The sequence below is a fragment of the Halichoerus grypus genome, chromosome 5, assembly GCF_964656455.1.
Source record: "Halichoerus grypus chromosome 5, mHalGry1.hap1.1, whole genome shotgun sequence".
Classification (NCBI taxonomy): Eukaryota; Metazoa; Chordata; class Mammalia; order Carnivora; family Phocidae; genus Halichoerus; species Halichoerus grypus.
The window spans coordinates 180,767,762-180,787,778 of record NC_135716.1 but is presented as its reverse complement, the minus strand read 5'-3'; the positions used below and the strand labels follow the sequence as shown (position 1 = coordinate 180,787,778).

General features: G+C 57.0%; 1 protein-coding gene across 7 annotated transcripts in view; it reads left to right on the top strand.

Annotated features, from left to right (window-relative positions):
* Positions 1-19,575, top strand: part of SPSB1 (splA/ryanodine receptor domain and SOCS box containing 1) — a 72,319-nt gene extending 52,744 nt beyond the window's left edge. For all 7 annotated transcript variants that reach the window (XM_036090497.2, XM_036090496.2, XM_078073828.1 and 4 more), the window contains 2 exons: positions 7,362-8,204; positions 17,611-19,575. In XM_036090497.2, coding sequence (XP_035946390.1) covers positions 7,511-8,204; positions 17,611-17,738 — 822 coding nt within the window. In that variant the 5' untranslated portion in view covers positions 7,362-7,510 and the 3' untranslated portion in view covers positions 17,739-19,575. The remainder of the gene's footprint in view (positions 1-7,361; positions 8,205-17,610) is intronic.
* Positions 19,576-20,017: the final 442 nt, after the last annotated feature.

Sequence of the window (20,017 nt, the reverse complement as noted above, 5' to 3'; positions counted from 1 at the left end):
TTACAGGGCAAAATAAAATTGTGACTTAGAAACAATGCAATTGGATGTCTTGGGAGAAATCATTGTAGAAATAATGTCCCTCTTTGAGATGGCCCCAGGGCTGCACCGAGGGATTCTCATCCTTTATTTTAAATGCCCTCCTGCCAACTCTGGATCCTTCCTGTGTATCTTCCCGGGTAAATCAAACATTTATCCTGTGCTTGCTTGAGAAGAGGAATTACTTTGGGAACAGCTTGTTTGTGGAAGTGTAAAGTCAGTATTTTTCCAGTCTTTATTCTTTTTGGTGTGTGCTTAAAAATCATTTCATGACCAAAGTAAGACATGCATTTTAAAAAATTCAATTCAAAAAACATTCAAAGTCAGGGCGCCTGGGTGGCTCCGTCGGTTAAGTGTCTGGCTCTTGATCTCAGCTCAGGTCTTGATCTCAGGGTCATGAGTTCAAGCCCCACATTGGGCTCCACGCTGGGTGTGGAGCCTCCTTAAAAAAAAAAAAAAAACACATTTAAAGTGAATGCATCTTTCCTCCCACCCCACATTGGGCTCCACGCTGGGTGTGGAGCCTCCTTAAAAAAAAAAAAAAAACACATTTAAAGTGAATGCATCTTTCCTCCCACCCCACCCTCCAGGGTTAACCATTGTGAAAGGTTTGAAGTTCATTCATTTAGACCTTTCTCTATGCCTATAGACATACATGCGCACAGAGAGAATCTTCTTAAATTCTGTTCTTACAGAAATGGGATCACGTTCTGCATATTGTTCTCCAGTTTACTTTTTAAAATGTAACAGCATCACGGTACATTTTATAAGTCAGCAGTCTGAGGGGCTCCCTCCTTCTCTCCAGGGCTGTGGGGTCATAGGGCAGTGAGCACGTCCCTGTGCAGGGCTCTTGGGTTTCCTAGACAAGATCCTGGTGGGCATTGCTGAGTGTTCTAGACCTGGCTGGGGGCTGCCACGTGGCGTGTCTGGGACACACCCCCACACCTGTGCGTGAGTGGCTTTCCCCCACATTCTCTCGAGATTTCCCCCAACCTTTTTAGCCCTCTGCATCCCACATGGCTCCCTGTCCCCTCTCACGGATGGTACTCTGCCAGCATCCCTTGATTCTGTGACTCAGAGAGAGAGGAGGAGAGCACGGCACATCCAGCAACCTGCTCTCTGTAGCAGCAGTGGGAGCGGGAGGCTTTGGGAAGCTCATCTGCTTCGAGCCCAGGGGTCCACCTGGAGTTCCATTACGGACAGGTGGCTCTGATGGGTCCTGGAGCCACAGGCCACCCCATCCCATGGCGGCTGCAGGGTACACTAGGTGGGATGCTTTTGCCCAGTAGAGGGTCTGAGAGGCATCCCCTTTTGCAGTGACCCATGAACTGACTTTTGACCCCTCGAAGATGATGCGTGTGTGGCATTAGTGAGGGAGAGATAAGGGGTGTTCAGCTGAGGGAAAGGGGTCCCACTGAGTCAAACCATAGGACTTACAGCAGACACCCCCTCTGAGTCCCCCACCCCCAGTCCCCCACCCCTAGTCCCAGAGCTTTTAATCTTACCCACATGATTGTGAGTAAATGCAAAATCTTAAAGCTTCTAGAGTGTGGTTGCTCATGTCCCTCTGGGTCCCTCTTCAGGGTAAAACAAGTCCATTTACAGGGCCAGGGTGTGAAGTGCAGGGGTCCCCGCCCTGTGGCTGTGAGTCCTGCTTCCCTCGCGCCGTGTGCCCCCCTCCCCAGCCCTCCAGGGCTGGAGACACACACTCACAACCGCGTGCTTGGCTTTGATGTTGGGCCGGGTCCTCCTCTCTCTGTCCCTGTGGTACGGGGGCCAGTGCTGTGCCCAGGCTTGGGGCGGGGGTGAGTGGGAGGAGGGACCCGGCTGAGGGGGGAGCAGGGGAGCAGGGGAAGGTGGAGCATGAAGCGTGGAGCCTCGGGAGCGCGCTCAGCCTCAGTGAGCCCAGCCCAGCGGCTCTTCCCTGGGGGGCAGACGACTGCAGCTTGCCTGCCACCGTCCTGAGGGCGACTTTGACCGCACAGAGCCCCGCGCCAGCATCGGCTCTAGAACTTGACCCCAAACAAGGCACAGTTCTGTGTTAGGACTCACGCACTCTCGGACAGTTGTTGGGTGTCCTTTCTCTCGGGCCCTTTCCAACACACCCTTTTATGGTTCTTTTTCTCCTTGGACCCTTTTTGGTCTTTAATCTGATTTTACCTGGAGAAAAATGTTGCTGGGAGCTCCCAACCCAGAATGACGTGTCGACTCCCCGTAACGTGCAACAAGAATAGTCCTACAGTCAGAGCTCCTTTGCACATACTTTGCTTCCATTTCAGTGCCTGCGCACACAGGGGTGTGTGTGTGTGTGTGTGTTTGTGTTCATAATGCATTCTTACTCCTGCTGCCTTTGTGTTTGCTGAGGAGGACAACGATCCACTCACCCACCCAGCCGGCAAATCCCTGCTTCCCCCCCCCGGCCCCCCAGCCTCGGTCACACTGGAGTCCTTCTCACTCCTGCTCCAGGTGTGACTTTGGTCTTTGGGAAGCACCAGGGACTGAGGACAGTGGGAACAGTGTATTATTTGGGCAATCAGAGGTTGGCGGGACAGGAGGGGTACCCACCCGGAATTTGTCTTGAGGGCTGGCTCGGGATGGCCGTGAGCAGGACCAGGCGGATGTGGTCTTGGGGGCCCCGCGGCTGATGCGTGTATGAGCTTTCGGAACGGAGCTCCCGCAGAGGGAATGAGGGAGCTGCAGCCCGGCCCCGCCTGGACTTGCGCGCCCCCCCTGCTCATTAGCCCGACGCTGCAGCCGCCGGGGCTTTGAGCGTGCGTGTGGCTACGTGTGACCGGTAGGAGGTGGGGGCAGCAGCAGGGCCATCTCTGTCCTCCGCCTCTCCTGTTCTAGGCCACTCCACGGCCACACCCCCTGCAGCTTTGTTTCTCCCGGACAGACAAGGTCCGGGTCCTCTCAATTCGTGGAGACCCACTAAGGACTTACTGAGCCATCCCAGGCCCTGACACTCCCAGGGCAACCCTAGGCCCCGAAAGGCCTGGACATATGCATTTGCCTCTCAGAAGGCAAGAGAGGGGACTGGTCCCAGAGCTGGGGCCTGTGCTGCTTCTTCCGGTGCCTCCCTGAAGTTCGGTACCCACTGGGGACTCTCTCCTCGGCCCAGTGTTGACAGGAGCTGCGCAGGCCCAACCGCTGCTTCTGGGACTCCACACCTGGGGGGTGGCGCCACATGTCCAGGCATTTTGGAGATCGTGTCAGCTGATTTGCCTGGGTTTAGAACAGGGGTCAGCAAACTAGGGCCCCTGGGCCAAATCTGGCCCACTGTCTGTTTTTTGTAAATAAAGTTTTGTTGGAATATAGCCATGCCCATTCATTTCTGTATTATCGGGAAAGCCTAGAATATTTACTGTCTGGCCCCTGATAGAACACGTTTGCCAACCCCTGGCTTGGAAGGGACTTTAAATTTGATCTGCTCAGACACATGGCTCAAAGACAGCGTCCATCATAGGGCCAAGTGCAGTGACCAAGAAGATGGATAACAGTGATCTTTGTTCAGTGTACAGAACAGAGCCTAGAAAATAAAAATCAAAACAAAACAAAAGGGAAAACGCCAGCCGTACTAGGTCCTCTCTGGAACACTGTCGCGGCTGAGCCTTCGGAAGCATGGGGCACCCATCTTAATGGAGGGGCAGACAGAGCCTCGGGAAAGCTCAGGCAGAGTCCTAGGCCGCAGTGGCCCGAGGCACTGTTTGGGTGAGCAGGTTTCCCCCCAGGACTAGAAGTCCCGGGAGCAGTGCTGGTGGAGGAGAACAAAGGAGGGAGGTGCAGATGGGGAGGAAGAACCCAAAGGCCATCCCCAAGACAGGGCTAGCGGAGCTCCAGAGGACCCACAGAAGGGCGAAGCTCTGCGGCCACATTTGAAGAGAGAAGGGAGGAGCGGGGCAGCTGGATGGCTTCGGTGGCCTTGCATGGCAAGGAGGCGGCTAGGTATGGACAGCAGGAGGTCTACGAGAAGGAAGTGTCAGCTTTGACCGTAGTCTGGACGCAGGGCGGGGAACGGGCAGGCGACAGGTGAATCGAGAGTGGCTCTAGGGTTGCTGTGGTGGTTGACCACGTGGGGATGACTCTGAAGGCAGGGTGGCCCAGAAGCAGCAGAGTGGGTGGGCCACGGCCCTGGCCAGGCTCTGGGGTGCCCTTGGGCGGGAGCCTCCCGCGGGGCTGCACACGCTCTTACCTGTCTCCTTTCCTCCCGGGGACTCCCGCTGCTCAAGGTCATGTGGTCCAGGGGCCAGAAAGGACCTTCCCCCTTGGATGGTTCCCTGGGTCTCAGGCCCAGGAAGGTGGGAGCTTAGCACGAGGGCCATGTAAATGGACTTGCCTAGGGGCGGTGGAGCGGGGAGAGCCTGTGGAATGGGCCTGAACGGACAGCGAGGTGCCACTGTGAGGTTATATGTCCTTTCTGATGGCTCGCTCTGAGGCTGGACTGACCTCGCAGCCGCCAGATCCCTTCCCACATCCATCCTCCGCCTGCCCCCTGCAGCACTTTGTCGGCAGCGGAGATGATGTGCGGGTCCCCTGGTCTAGCTCAGGGGTTGGCCGACGAGGGAGCAGCCTATTCTTATAAATAAAGTTTTATTGGAACTCAGCCGTGCTCACTGATTCATGCCCAGGCTGTGGCTGCTTTGCCGTAGCGCAGGGGTGAGTAGTGGCGCAGAGGCCGTCTGGCCAAAGCCTGAGACATTTACCGTCTAGCGCCGGACACGAGACGCTTGCGGATCCCTGGTCTAGCTGAGGGGTTCTGTGTGCACAGGCCTCGGCTCAGGGGCCCGAGAGCTCCCTCCCTCTCTCCCTTTCTCGCCCCCATCGCCATTTCCCCGCTCCACCCTTGTCTTGTCCCGGCTCTCCCCACCTTCCCTGTTCTTCTCCATTCCCACCCCTTTCTCTCCAAGTCGATAAACTAATGTGTTGGAAGGGCTTCTCCCCATCACCTCCCTCTCGCACATGTCCTGCCCGCCCAGTGTCGCCCCCGACCCCCAGCCTCCTCCACACTCCTCACCTCTGCCCAGGGTAGGGGTGCGATCTCCCGTGCCCAGATGCTGGGATAGAGCCCACAGAAGGGCAAGGGCCTCTCTGTTCCAGAAAGCAGTAAAATGAGCTGTCTTAGGAAGTCAGCTCCCTCCTCGTCCTCCAGAGAGCTCCCCGCAGGGTCCTGCACAGAGAGGTCGCTGGGTACCAGCCAGAGTGAGGCGTCCAGGCAGAGATGGATATGGGTGCTTCTGACTTTGAGAACTGCCCCTGACCAGCTCAAGAGGATACTCGAATGGAGTCTGGGGAGACACGGAAGAGAGAAGTCAGGGAAGGCTGCAGCCAGGCGGCCCCCAGTCTCTGTAGTTACGAGGACCACATTTGTACCCCAAACCCCCAGCTCTCTCCACCCCCACAGAGCCTGGCAAGCAGGTGCCAGAGCCACGGGGTGCCCCCTCAACAGAGCCACAGGCAAGTCCTGGAGGTTTTGATGGCTCTCAGGAGTCAATGGGCCTGAAGGCTTGAAATTGGGATTGTCCTGGGGGATCCAGGACGTAAGGTCATGATATCCACAGAACTTTCCAGAACCAGGTGGTCCTCTAGCTGCAGAGGGACATCTCTGCACGATGCCAGCTTTGCATACATTTGACACAAGGGGTCCTAACCTGTCTCTGAAGAGATGACCATGCCTCAGGGAGCGAGCGAGCCTTCCAGGAAGACGAGAAGCTTGATGTGTTCAGTGAAGTTGGGGGGGGGGGGTCCGTTCAAGTGTTCCCACACAGGGACATTTATTCTGCCGAGAGCCAACCTCCTAGAGGCCTGGCCGCCGTGGAGATGTGGTCCCAGCGGAGGGAGGCAGCTCGGGGTTGGCTAAGAAGACCGACACCCAGAGACAGCAAGCCCATTACTGATCCCTCCCTCCTCCTGGCCCCGCTGGCCCCCCCTCCCAGATTCCCCTGCACAGCTCTCCCTACCCTCCCAGCAGGTACTCTCTCCCTGCCACCTGCAGAGGGGAGTCCCACAGCACCCCCACAGCAGGCTCCTTTGGACTCTCTTCATCCCAGGCACCGCAGTGCTCCTTGGAACCAGGGACCCACGTGATGCTTTTCCCAGCAGCCGGGCACCCATGGCTTCTCGCCCAGGCTCCTCCGTGTGCTCATTCAGGGACATTTACTTAGCCAGGAGCCTGCCTTCTCTCTTGTCTGGTCGGTCCCAGGAGCCCGTCCCCAAACCAGGCAGCCAAGAGTCCCTTCCACAGGCCAAGGAGGTTTGTGATGGCAGAAAGAAGCTTTTCTTCAGTGAGGCTCAGGAAACCCAAATGGCATGTTCTTTTCCTTTATCCAAGGCTGGACACTGAGGACGGGAATGGCGGGGGTGGTCAGTCGGCCCCACATTTCAGACCCTCGTCCTTGGCACTACCAATGGACACACTGGGACACGTGCAGTAAGATCTCCCCTCCAAACCATGGCCCTGACCTTTGAGGAGCCAAGTGATGGTGAAGTCAGAGTGGGAACAAGGGCTCTTGGAGTCAGATTTCTTCCCCAGATGGGCCATTGGGACCTGAGGGGCCAAATGTTGGCTGCTGGTTGAGGGGTGTGGGTAGGGAAAAGTGTCAGTCCTTTAAGTGTTGGTCCAGAACTACTCGAGGGTGGGGGGTCAGAGCCTCTGTTCTCACCTGACCAGGGGCCATGAGAAGAGTGTCACTGGTGGCCCTGGCCCAGGAGGGACATAGGACTTGCTGGAGAGGTCGCTGCAGCCTTGGGGACCAGCAAGCCAGGAGACCCCTAGGGCCTTCCAGCTGAGTGCACGTGCAGACCCCTAAGTGAGCTTTCCACCTGCACCGGAGTCCCCTTCCCTAGCATGAACCCCCAGAAGCAGCTGTGCTAGAAAAGAAGAGGGGCAGGGAAATGGGGTCTGGCCGCTTCTGCTGCCTCTCATGGCTTCACTTTCCCCCCAGACCACAGGCAAGGGGAATAAGCTTCCCCTTGCTTTGACCAAGGAGGATACCCACTGCCTCAGGGCTGATTCAGGATCCAGGCCAACTTGGCCTTCTGCCCTGAGAAGCCGTGGTTAGGTATTTGGTGAGTGTCGTGCCCCCGACACCATCGAGCGTGATGCCCGGCCCCCAAGCCCACCTCTCCATGCCGACTCCTTCCTAACGGTGTAGCCTTGGGGACGGAGCCACGGCTGCGGCCTGCCCCGCGTCGGGTGTGCCGGGAGCCCAGAAGCCGGGTTGCTGGGACCTGTCCGCGCGGGCAGCCTCGTACTCCTAACTGCCGTGTTCCCCTTCTTCCCGCACCGCCTGCTCACCCGGCCTCCTGTTTCTCTTTCCATCCATCAGGCAACACTGAGGGCCCCACAGTCTCCAGAGGCCGCCTACCAGCCTTCCTTGGGACTTCTGTCTGGGCCTCATCGCAAAACTGGACGGGAGGCCCCACAATTGATGAGTTTGCCCTGGGAGTCAGTGCGAAGGTGAAACCAAAGGTGAACATGGGTCAGAAGGTCACCGGAGGGATCAAGACTGTGGACATGAGGGACCCCACGTACCGGCCCCTGAAGCAGGAGCTCCAGGGCCTGGACTACTGCAAGCCCACCCGCCTGGACCTGCTGCTAGACATGCCCCCCGTGTCCTACGACGTCCAGCTGCTCCACTCGTGGAACAACAATGACCGATCGCTCAACGTCTTTGTGAAGGAAGACGACAAGCTGATCTTTCACCGGCATCCGGTGGCCCAGAGCACAGACGCCATCAGGGGCAAAGTCGGGTACACGCGCGGGCTGCACGTATGGCAGATCACGTGGGCCATGAGGCAGCGGGGCACCCACGCTGTGGTGGGGGTGGCGACAGCAGACGCCCCCCTGCACTCCGTTGGGTACACGACCCTCGTGGGGAATAACCACGAGTCTTGGGGCTGGGACTTGGGGCGCAACCGGCTCTACCACGATGGCAAAAACCAACCGAGCAAAACATACCCGGCCTTTTTGGAGCCGGATGAGACATTTATTGTCCCTGACTCGTTCCTCGTGGCCCTGGACATGGATGATGGGACTCTGAGCTTCATTGTGGATGGACAGTACATGGGAGTGGCTTTTCGAGGACTCAAGGGCAAAAAACTGTATCCTGTAGTGAGCGCCGTCTGGGGCCACTGTGAGATCCGCATGCGCTACTTGAATGGACTCGACCGTAAGTGTCCTATGTTCTGTCCAGTGTGACAGGGTTCCTGGACTCCCTGTGGCCCCGGGGTCCTGGCTGCACCTGACCAAAAATTTATAGCCATTGGAACTAAAATGTCTTTAAGTAGATACCCCAGCATATTCAGATCCTCAGAGGCTTTTCTTGCCTGCCTCTGCTTAAATGAAGAATTCTAGCTGGAGTCTGCCAGATTACCTGCCAGCACCCGATGGATGGATGAATGAGTGGGTGGATAGATGGATAAATGAGTGGATGGTTGGATGGATGGATGGATGAGCGGATGGATGGATGGATGGATGGATGGATGGATGGATGGATGGATGAGTGGATGGTTGGATGGATGGATGGATGAGTGCATGGATGGATGGATGAGTGGATGGATGGATGGATGGATGGATGGATGGATGAGTAGGTGGATGGATGGATGGTTGGATGGATGGATGGATGGATGAGTGGATGGATGGATGGATGAGTAGATGGATGGATGTATGGATGGATGGATGGATGAGTAGATGGATGGTTGAATGGATGGATGGATGAGTGAATGATGGATGGATGGATGGATGAGTGGATGGATGAGTGGATGAATGGACATGTGGGTAGATGGATGGATGCATGGTTAGCTGCTCTTTGTTTCTGGTTGACCTGCCTCCAGTTTTGATCTGCAGTTGACCAAATTCTAGCACAGTAGCCAGCATATTATTGAGTTGGGGTTTGCAGTCTTGGGGTTATGGGGACCTCTTACATAAATGAAAGCCAGTGGCCTCTCTTATTCATTAGACAGGCTTAGGGTCTCTCTCTTCTGGTGCTGGAATCTTCTGAGTTGGTTCCTTTAGACCATGGTCCCCTGGGAGGGGCTTGTTCAGTCATGATGTCAAGAGGCCTTTGGAGAAGAGCATGTGGATTAGAAACAGGCTGAATCAGCAGTGATTTCCACCAGTCCTTTGGAAAAGGGAGTGGCCTTTCTCAGACCACATGGGAAAATAGCCCACATGTGGCACACTGTCTTAGTTTAGGAGATGGAGGACTCTGTGGCTTTGTGGCTGGTACCCCGTGGTGGCAAGAGGTCCCAGGGTTCCAGAACTATCCATCCCTGTACTTGGCCCTTGCTCTTTCATGGGTCCTTTCTACCATCTGCAGACCCCACCTTGGAAAGGGGGTGGGGCAGAAAGCTTTGCCCACCCACATGTTGACTGTCCCTACAGGGCAGGTTTGGCCTGGCACCTGGTAGGCCAGGTGAGCAGTCAGGGCAGCCCCTGCCGGGGTCAGAAGCACAGACACTTACTTTGGTCTTGCAGCCTCCAAACCTTCAGCTTCTCCCATGCCTCGTCCCTGCTTCAGCCTTGGAAGATACCAGAGAAAGTATCTAGGGACATACGTCAGAGGGAACTCTTTTTTTTTTTTTTTAAAGATTTTATTTATTTATTTAATTGACAGGGAGAGAGAGAGAGAGAGACAGCATGAGAGGGAACACAAGCAGGGGGAGTGGGAGAGGAAGAGGCAGGCTCCCAGCTGAGCAGAGAGCCCAATGCGGGGCTCGATCCCAGGACCCTGGGATCATGACCCGAGCTGAAGGCAGTCGCTTAACCAACTGAGCCACCCAGGAGCCCCAGAGGGAACTCTTAAACACTTCTCTTTGGAAGCCTCCACCACCCCCCTTTCCCTTGCTCCTTGCCTCTGGCTTTGGCCTGGTGATGGCAATGACCTCATCTCTGCAGCCTAGTACCCCTAGGTCATGGGGCGTCAGGTGTGCTGCCAGCAGCTACCTCCCCAAGGAAGTAACCTCAGATCTCATCTAAGGAACCAGCAGAGCAAGTTCTGTGAGTCTGTCTCCCCAGGCGATGGTAATAGAAAGTCCACAGCCAAATCTGCCCTAGGCTGGGATGGGCAGGGATTGGGAGAACCAGGCACATCCTGCCCAGGACCTTGGATCTCAGGAGCCCTGGCCCTGCAGAGGAGTGACCATGGCCCTAGTTAGTTTAATGCCCATTCCGTGCAGAGGAATGAATTGCTGGTCTCCCTGTGTTGTTGCCAGTCACTGAGACTGCTGGTCTCCACGAGCAGCGCAGCCTTCATCCCCTCCAGGAACAGGTGCATCAGCACTCACTGTTCACATAGCCAACTCTAATACAGAACACAGACCCCCAAGGGGCCCAGAGGGGACACTAGCCTGTTCACTGTGGCAAGTCAGGGCACACTCAAGCAGAATTATTCCTCTGCCAAGTCAGGGCAAGGCTCGGCAAAGGTTCTGCCAGAACAGTCCTGGAGGCCCAGATGGGCGTCTTGTAAATAGATAGATGCCCTGTCATCAGCTCTGCATTAGATGGGACATTGGATGCTTTTGTAATTTTTCTTGTCAGGGGAAATGGAAAGAGATTAAGGGGAGTGGGAACGGGCATGGGAATATGTTGTTGAGAGTTGCATCTCTGAGCTGGATCTTGGGTGGAGACTCCAAGTGTCAGTTGGCTTGAGACCACCTTGGATTCTCTTGATTAATGATGAGGACCCCTCCCTCCCCAGAAATGTCATGCTATAACCCAAGCCGAGTCTGCCTCCCCACTGGGCAGCAAAGACAATCGCTGGGATGCAGCAAGGAAAGGATTTATTGGAGAGGCAGTCAGACGAGGAGACAGGAGGGCAAGCCTCAAATCCACCTCCCTGAAGGGAGAGTCGGGGAAATTTAAAGGCAAAAGGAAAAGGTCTGGGTAAAAAGTTGCACTGGTCATCTGCTGCTGCGATCAGTCCCATGAACTCTTTGGTTACTGGTTTCGATACCAGGCAATACCAGGGTTCGCTCCCCTGCCTCCTCGACTTCTCCAGTCCCGGTCAGACCTAAATGGGCCCCGTTCTGCGCGGCCAGTTGACTTTGAGGGATCCAGATGGGAAAACCCATGAGGGTGACGCAGCATCCCCAGCCCGATGCACGTGTGGAGAGTGGGATAAACACCAGCCTCAACCTGCTTTACCCACACCTCGGTTCTGTACTGAGAGAGCATCTCATGCCCTAGAAGGATCACTCTGGCTGCTGCATAGAAATGAATGGTGGGGGCGAGAGTGGCTGCTGGGAGGCCAGGGAGGAGCCATGGTGGTTGTCCAGGGGAGAGGTGACCTGACCCGGGCTTGGGCCAGGGTGGGGGGGTTAAGTTTGAGATGCTCACTCCACACATCTAGGTGGCTCTGCAAATCTGGAGACAAGATCAGTGGGGTAGTCACCAATGGCTGAGCCCCCTGGATGAGATCACCTAGGGAGTGAGAGGACAGGGCTGAGGCGGAGCGCTGGGGCGCATCCATGTTTCGGGGTCAGGTGGATGAAGGGGAGAAAAGGTAGAGTGGTCGTGGGGCTTATGGGGAGAGTAACGGCCTGGACAACAAATGAAGAGAGGACTTCCAGAAAGACAAGGTGATGCCAGGTCAAGAACGGTGATGGTTGAGAATTGTCCATCAGCTTTGGCAACAAGGCCATCACTGGTGACCTTGACAGAAGTCGTCAGGGTCGGGTGGCGTCAGAAGCCTGACAGAGCAGTGGGTTTACAGAGGAACAGGAAGGGTGGTGTGTTCGATTCCTGGGGCCGCTGGAACAGATGACCACCAGCTGGGTGCTTAAGACAACAGAATGCATTCTGTCACCGTTCCGGAGCCCAGTTGTCCAAAATCGGGGTGTCAGCAGGGTTGGTTCCTTCTGAGGGCTCTGAGGCAAATCCTTCCCAGGCCTCTCTCCTGGCTCCTGCTGGTCGCTGGCAGTCCTCGCTCGTTGACGCATTACCCCGTCTCTGCGTCCATCCCTACACGGCCTTCTGTGTCTGTCCTCTTCTTACTGGGACACCAGCCATTGGATTCAGGGCCCAGCCTACTCCAGCATGACCTCATCTTAAGATGCAAATTACATCTGCAAAGATGCTATTTCCAAGAGGGCCACGTTCTGAGGATCCAGACGGTTCTGAATTTAGGAGGGGGGACACTCTCCCCCCCCATTATACATGTGGAGACAGTGACTCTAGACCATTCCTACGGGACCCCCACGCCACCCCCTGAGGGGAAAGTGAGACAGCAGTCAGATGGGGTACCCATTGGGTGAGGTCGAAGGGCGCCTAAGTCTTCTGCCCAGGAGGGTTTGCCTTGCCTTCCAAGGTAGCTGAGGAAGGGGGAATGTCATGGCGAGTCCAGGTCTATGGTCCACCGAGGGGGCAGAGTGTGACAGGCAGAAAGTCTGGCCAGGGCTGGCTAGAGACATCGCGCGGTCACAGCCTTGGAGGCAGTCTGACCTGTTAGCCCTCCAAGGGCTGTCTGGGAAGTCGTCTATGCCCTCCTTCCCCAGCCCAGCCCAGCCCAGCCCAGCCACCAGGTCCTGACCTCAGCAGGGAACAGTGGTTTACAGAGCTGGTCAGCCAGAGTTGCTAAGCGGGGCCTCCCTGGGTGCTGTTGTACTCCCTGCCCCCTTCCCCTGTGCGCCGGGCAGACCCTCCCAGCAGAGTCCCTGCCCCCTTCCCCTGTGCGCCAGCAGACCCTCCCAGCAGAGTCCCCTGTCCCCATCCCCTGTGTGCCAGCAGACCCTCCCAGCAGAGTCCCCTGCCCCCTTCCCCTGTGCGCCGGGTAGACCCTCCCAGCGGAGTCCCCTGCCCACTTCCCCTGTGCACCGGGCAGACCCTCCCAGCGGAGTCCCTGCCCACTTCCCCTGTGCACCGGGCAGACCCTCCCAGCGGAGTCCCTGCCCCCTCCCCCTGTGTGCCAGGCAGACCCTCCCAGCAGAGTCCCTGTCCCCGTGCAGGGGCCAGGGCAAAGGCAGAGAGTGATCAGTGTGTCCCTGTGTGACCTCCCCCACCCTCCAGCCAGCTCTGACCAAAGGCCACTTGCTCTGACTCCTCAGGCCTTGAGACCTTCTGGGGCTGAAGCCGCAGCTAGAGGGACTGTGGTGTCACCTTCCTCTTTCCCGGGGTGAAGGGGTGGAGATGACCATTGTAGGGGGGAGACAGGGCCCAGCGTGGCCCCCAGGCCTGCCCACTCCCTGGACATGCAGAAGGAAAAGACCTACTTGCAAGCCGCAGACTGGCCGTCACCCAAGGGAGAGTCCCTGCCCATGGGTCCTCCCTGCCCCCACCACTTGTGACCGCATCTCCCACTAAGGAAGGCTTTTGTCTGCATTCCTCCGTTTTCGAATTCTCCCTTTTACAGCTCCCAGAGAAGTTTGGTGAGGTTTTTTTCTGATTGTGGGTTCGGAGAGGGCTCAGCTCTTTCTCTCAAGAGGCTTTTGACTTGGTGACCTCCTCCTGGTGTCCTCCTGGCCTCCCTAGACGCCCTCCCAGGGCGCCTCACCCGATGGTGGCTCCTACCTGCACCCCCATTCCAGCTGGGCTCCAGGGGAGTGCCTAGTCAGGGACACTAATCTCCCCAACCTGCAAGGGCTTCTTTCTGGGGGAGAGAGGCCACTTAGGAGGGAAGGGCTTGTTCTGGGCCCCTTTTCCCCCAAGAGTCTGGTCATATGAGGACAACAGGCTCTCGGAGTCGGGGGAACAGGGAACCAGGGTTGCGTCGCCACCCAGCCGGGTGTCAGCATCCTTCCCTGGTTGCCAAGAACAAGGGGTCGGTGTTTTGTTTTGCTTCTTTTTTGTAAAAACCGCTTACTGTCAAGGGGAAACGCACACATATCCTGATGGTCCTCCAAGATGGCCATCCTCCACCCATGACTTTCTAGAATCCATTTCACGGAGCATTTTCACTGTAAGCTACGTGCAGGAGTAAGCATGCAGTCAGTCAGTCTCAGGACCGGAGAAGACGATGGGTGAGAATGAGAACGTGGCTGGGTCAGCGGCAGTTCCTGACGTGAGCCATCTGTCCTTGACCTCACAGACCCAAGTTCATTCCCGGAGCCCGTGACAGCACAGCAGCAGCCTCTGAAGGCGTGAGTTGGGTTGTAGTCTCTCTGAGAAGTGCAGGACAGTCACAGGCTGGCGCGCTGGGCTGTGCATGGTCAGGACACCAGGTAATCATTCCTCCTAGACATGTGGAAGTGAGTGCAGAGACCCATCCGGTTCTGCAACCTTTGGCTCCCATAAATAGCACCTGATTCACTTCCCAATTTCTGTGCTGTACTCAGGCCCCCCCCCACCCCGCCATTCATATAAACTATGTAAAGTTTAGGACGAGCAGCTCAGCTTCCTGGAGGTGGGCCCAGCAGCCGAGGCCCCTTGCACAGGTCATCAAAGAAACTTTGGCCTTCCCTGTTTGGGAACTTCTTTGGTGGAACTTCAGGGGGTACTTGGCTTTGTGGATGGAGCTGGATACAGAGCCTGCAGGCCCCCGGCAAAAGCGTTGAGGTGGGGAAGGCCTTCTCGGGTTCCGTTAGTGACCAGCTGAAATCAGGACAGACATTTTCCGTGGCCTGGTGCCCACATCCGGTTGCACTCCTGGTCTCTGCCCGGCCTTTGGAAAGCAGTCAGACCATGACCCTGTGCATCATCGTTTGCTCCCTACAAGAGCCAGGAAGGAGGGGGATGACCTGTGCATGTATTTGCGGCCCCCAAGAACAGACCCATCCCTGGGCTGCTCGCATGACTGGCCGTATTTTCAGCTCAGGGTGCATCACTGCATCTGCTATAGCTGCTTCTTCTGCAACTCATCCCGGCAGATCTGGGATGTCTGAAGGACGCATCCCTTCTGGGTTCACAACCGCTCCCTAACTGGATTATTCAGTGTGGTCCAAAGATGGTCAGGCAGAGGGAGCTCCCATGTTGGCGTAGAGAGAGCCAGGCTATTGGCTGGACCTGGGTGTATATCCACGTTCTAGCCCTGGCTCTCCCCTCCCCAAGCCATTTCCCCATCTATAGATGGGGCAGGGGTGGGGACCACAGTGCCCGCCAGGCACCAAGCTGCTGCTTGTGCTGCGATGTTAATTTCAGGTCAGCTGTCACCAAAAATAAAGGAGCTGGAGCGGGCTGTGCAGGGCTCTGCCGTTTAGAAACATTTCTTAGTGAGGGTCCCCATGGGATGCCTGAGAAACCATTAAGCTGAGAGGCTCTGATGGGAACTCCCTCTCAACCCTCCTTCCGCAGCCCTGCACGGCACTCTGGCCACATTCAATGGCTCTTGATACTTTCTCAAGTGTCCCCAGCCAGCAGGGGAAGCCCCTCTGCCTCCCCATGGGGGCCGAGCCACATTCTGGAGGGAGAAGGGGCTGGCCCGATGTGGCAGATGGAGAGAGCTCCTGAGTGGGGGAGAGGAAGGGCCGCCGAATTCCCCCACTCGATCCACCGAAGGGCCACTCAGCGTGTCCAGGCCAAGAGCCACTGGGAGGCATTTCTGGCCTTCGGGATCTCAGCGGGAGGAGACTGAAGCATCTGCTCCGGATTCCTCATCTTCCAGATGGGGAAACTGAGGCCTAGGCAGCGTGAAGGGTTTGCTCAAGGTCAGGCTGCTGGGCAGGGTGGAAATGAGGAGCCAGATGGGGGGCCGCACACACAGGATGCCTTACGATGAGGGAGACCCAAGGCTCTGTGGGCTCGCAGGCGGGAGAAGCCCGTCCCTGCTCACCAGGAGTCTGGAATGCTTGGACCCCAAAGGGCGGAAGATCATTTAGCTCATCCTCCTGCCTCCAGGCAGGGCTCCCCTTAATCATCCTGTGCTGTCCAGGAACGGCCCCGTTTCAAAGCTTTTCATGAAAAACATTGACCAATTCGGTTCCCTTTCCCGTCTCGCTGTGGCTAACGGCCCGTGGGAGATGAAGAGCAGTTGCTCGCCTTCTTTTAAAGCCAGGAATTTAGTCAGTGTGTTACCAAGCCTGAGATTTATTCTTTTCATAACAGCTCAGTTGAGATGTAATTCACAGGCTGTTCTAGTCCCGCATTTAAAGCGCATGACAGCCTTGCCACCATCGATACGATCAGCTTTAGAACACCTTCATGCCCCCCCAAAAACCTGTACTCATCAGCAGTCTCTCCCTATTCCCCCCACACCTCTAGCTGTAGCATTTGCTCATCAATAGTTCAGTTTTTTAAATATTATTTTTAAAATTTGGAGACACACGTTGATCCACTTCTCATGGGGGGCATGGGGTCTTGAGGGAAATGCTGGGGTTTTTTTTTTCTCAGTTTTTTGGTCACAGGGCAGTCTCAGTGTCAAGGGGAGACCCTGGCCGAAGCCACAGACACGCGCTCCCTTCAGCTCTTTCCAGATCCGCGACGCCGTGGGTCGGCCCCGAGCAGCTCCAGGCGTGCTCCCCTGCACCTTGCTTCTGGGAAGAGAGCCAGGAAGAGTCAAGTGCAGGGAGGCAGGGAGAGCGGGGCCCACTCTGCCCCCCGCAGCCCCCAGGGCCTGGGAGGGAGTGACTTTCACACTCCGTCTGGAGCAGAGTTTATCTGAGACTCGGGCTGCATGGAGCATCCCTTGGGGGAAGACAGGTGTCCCAGGCCATCTGGGGACATAAGGACCGAAGTGCTCATGCAGGCTGCAGCTGGAAGTCCCTCTCAAATACAGGTGCCCAAGGCAGCACCACCGTGAGCCCTGGCCTCAGTTTCCCTGGCTGTGAGATGCTCTGGCGGTGCCCGGGGCAGCCTCGAGGGTCCCGGCTGCGGCGGCTGGGCTGACATGTCCACTTCCCCTTGCCTGGGCCCCTCGGCTTCACTCCGTCAGGTGGGAAGAAGTGCGAGGACCTAGGGTTTCTGTAGACACTCCCCCTTCAGGCCGTGGGGCGGCTGGGCCTGCCTCCTATGGAGTGTGTCTCTGGACCAGCATTTCTTCCATCTTCCTTGGCAGCACGGTTTGGTGCTAAGGATGTGGTTGCTGAGCCCAGGCTGCCTGGATTCGGACCCCAGCGTGTAACCTTGACGCATCAGGCCCCCTCTGCCTCAGTGCCCTCACCAGTGAGGTGGGGACGGCTGCAGCACCCACGAGCACTGGGCTCACGTGGGTTCCCTTCCCGAATGCCCGCGCGGGGTCTGGAGCTCTGGCCTGTGCTGGGACGGGCTGTCTTCCATGCGCCCGGTCGGACACGCCATGAAGGCTTGTCCGAGGGGTAAGAGGAGCGACGGCCTGGGTTCAGATCCAGCTCCTCCTACCAGCGCTGTGACCCTGGGCAAGGTATTTGGACTCTCTATCCCTCAGTGTCCTCATCTGTAAAATGGGGATGATAATACGGATGCCTCCCTGGGAATGTTAAGTCCCTGAGAACAAACCGTAGTAAACCGTCGACTGAGCTGGCGTCTCCAGAGGCCTCACAAAGGTGCCCGGCCCAGAGCAGGTTCTCCGTGTTAGCGATTAACAGCTGGTTTAAAATGTAAAGTGGGCTCGTTACTAATCGTCTACTGACGCTAACACCGCTACGATGGCTGTCCTTGTTAGCGCTGTTCGTTCTAGAGCCTTCCAGAGCTGTGCTAACGTGTCCTCGCTCTCTCCTCCGCGCCCCCAGCCGAGCCCCTGCCGCTCATGGATCTCTGCCGCCGCTCGGTGCGCCTGGCCCTGGGCAAGGAGCGTCTGGGTGACATCCACACACTGCCACTGCCGGCCTCCCTCAAGGCCTACCTCCTGTACCAGTGACGCCGCACCCCTGCATTGCCAGCACGCCGGCCACCTGGGGCCACCACACCCTGCGCCTCGGACCGGGATCCGGCCACCGGGACGAAGTGCCTGCTCTTCCGCCCCGTCCTCCCCGCCGCCCCTGCCGGCCGCCCGCAGCTTGACCCAGGCTCCTCCATTCCCCGTCCCCACGTTGGCAGAAGCCCCCCCATGCCGTGTCCACAGGCCCTCCTCGGAAGAAGACACAGAGACAGAGTCCTAGGAAGCCCTCCACCGAGCCCCGATCTGCCCTCGGGGTGGCGCAGGGATCCCTGCCCCGGCGCCGAGAGCAGATGCCAGGGGCGCTAAGAGGTGCTCAGATGGGGGCTGGTGCTGAGGCCAGCGGGGCCCGGCCACCGCAGACAACACTCAGGACGTCAGGAACTCACCGCGGACACCGAGGCAGGAGCCCAAACGGAACCTCCACAGGCGCATACGAGTGCCCTGCGTCGGCCCCGGCTGTCAGCCCCCCGGTACCCTGTATTTATTCTTTTCACAATGACAAAAGCCATTTATTTATTCCATTTAGAAAGGAAACCTGGTTTCTTTCCCTCTCTCCGGAGTGTTCTGTTGCTTTGCCTCCACCTGCCCCTCCCTGGGATGTGTGCGCCTCACCCGTCCCTCTCGTGGGCCGTGGTTGTGGCTTGTCCTCACGTGGGCACAAGGGTGTCCCTGTGTGGGTCCCCGGACCTACAGTTTCCGGGGCTTCTGCTCTGGGTTCCCGAGCACATGCAGTATGAGCGTCTTGGGGGGCCCGTCCGCAAGGGCTGTGGCGCTCCCCGTGTCTCCAGGCAGGAGACAGACATCTTTGCACGTGGTTTTCCTTCTTTAGTCTTCTGTGGGGGGGTTGTGTGTGCTTTTGCTTTCCTAGCTGAGACCTCCCATGTGCATCCTCAGAAGCTCTGGCTTCCCAGAGCCGGAACTAAGAAGGGAGGATGATGAGTGGGTCTCCGGCCCCAGGGAAGCCAGGGGCGCGCGGCGGGGTGGGGAGACCAGAGTGAGGTCGTGCCCCTCGGAAGCCAGCGCAGGCCTCCACTTCGTGCCCCCGTCCGGGCTCTGCGCCCAGGGGGAGCAGCCTCAGCTCATCACGACCCCCCAGAGCCACACGAGGAGCAGGGCGGGGTGGGGCGGGGCAGCCAGCAGAAGAGGGCCGCTCGCGCCCTGCCGCAGCCCCCCCACGTAGCAGACCCCAGCCCCTGCCGCGCACTCACCACTCCCTTGATCTTGAAGTCAACTCGCTTAGAATCTGACTTCTGTTCATTTCTGTACAGGTACAATAGATGACTTTATTTGTTTAAATGTTTAATATATATACATATATATTTGTCTGTAAGAATTACGTTTTAAACAGCTGCTGTAGGGTACCTTTAAAAAACAAAGTCTTCCAGTGGAGTATATTTTTTAAAGCACAAAATTGGTGCCAAGTCTGGGTGAGGGATGTAAATTACCCCCTTATTATTTTGAGTTTTTTTCCAAGGAGGGGGGAGAAACCTTACCTGTAAGACTTTTAAAGACTTTTCCTCACTCCTGTTTCAGGGTGGGTCATGTTCTCATGAATGTTGCACACGAGAGAGTTTTACTTACACAGATGCCAGCCGTACCGCCTTGACCCAGCGTTCTCCCGCCGACGCCGGATGAATTGCGGGCTCTCGGTCATCTCTCTGCACCTCTGTCCCCGGCTTCCCAAACCTCAGCCCCACCCTTCTTTCCTCTCCTCCCAGAACCTTGTGACCTGTACAGTTTTAAAACTCCTGTTCTATTTTATGATGGTTAATAATAGTCAGTAACCTAATAAAGGAAAGTTTATTAAAATACAAAACCACTTTTGAGTCCCTTTCTGTGCCTTGGGGGAAGGGAAAGGGGTGTGGCCAAGCCCCCCCCCAGGTCCAGTTTTCAATAGATAATGAGGTGATCCCCTGGGACCCCGTGGCACAGGGTGGGAGGCCAGCCAGAGCCCCAGTGAGGAGGAGAATCCTGGAGAGGTGATCCTAGAATGTCCCCATCCCTTTTCAGAAGTTCTCGAGCCTGCAGCCCAGACTAAGACTATCTGAGCCCGATAGGAAGGATTCTGCCCATCAGTGAGAGCCTCTGGCTCATCGGTATCCTACAGCTTGGGTTGACAGTGGGCTTTTTAGGGGCAGGGTAGAAGCCCGTGGGAGCATCCTCAGAGTCCAGGCTCTGCACACGTGGTAGAAGGAGCTGGTCCCTCGCTCACCTCTGTGTTCCCACTGCCAAGTGTGCAGTGATGCTGATGAGCCTTC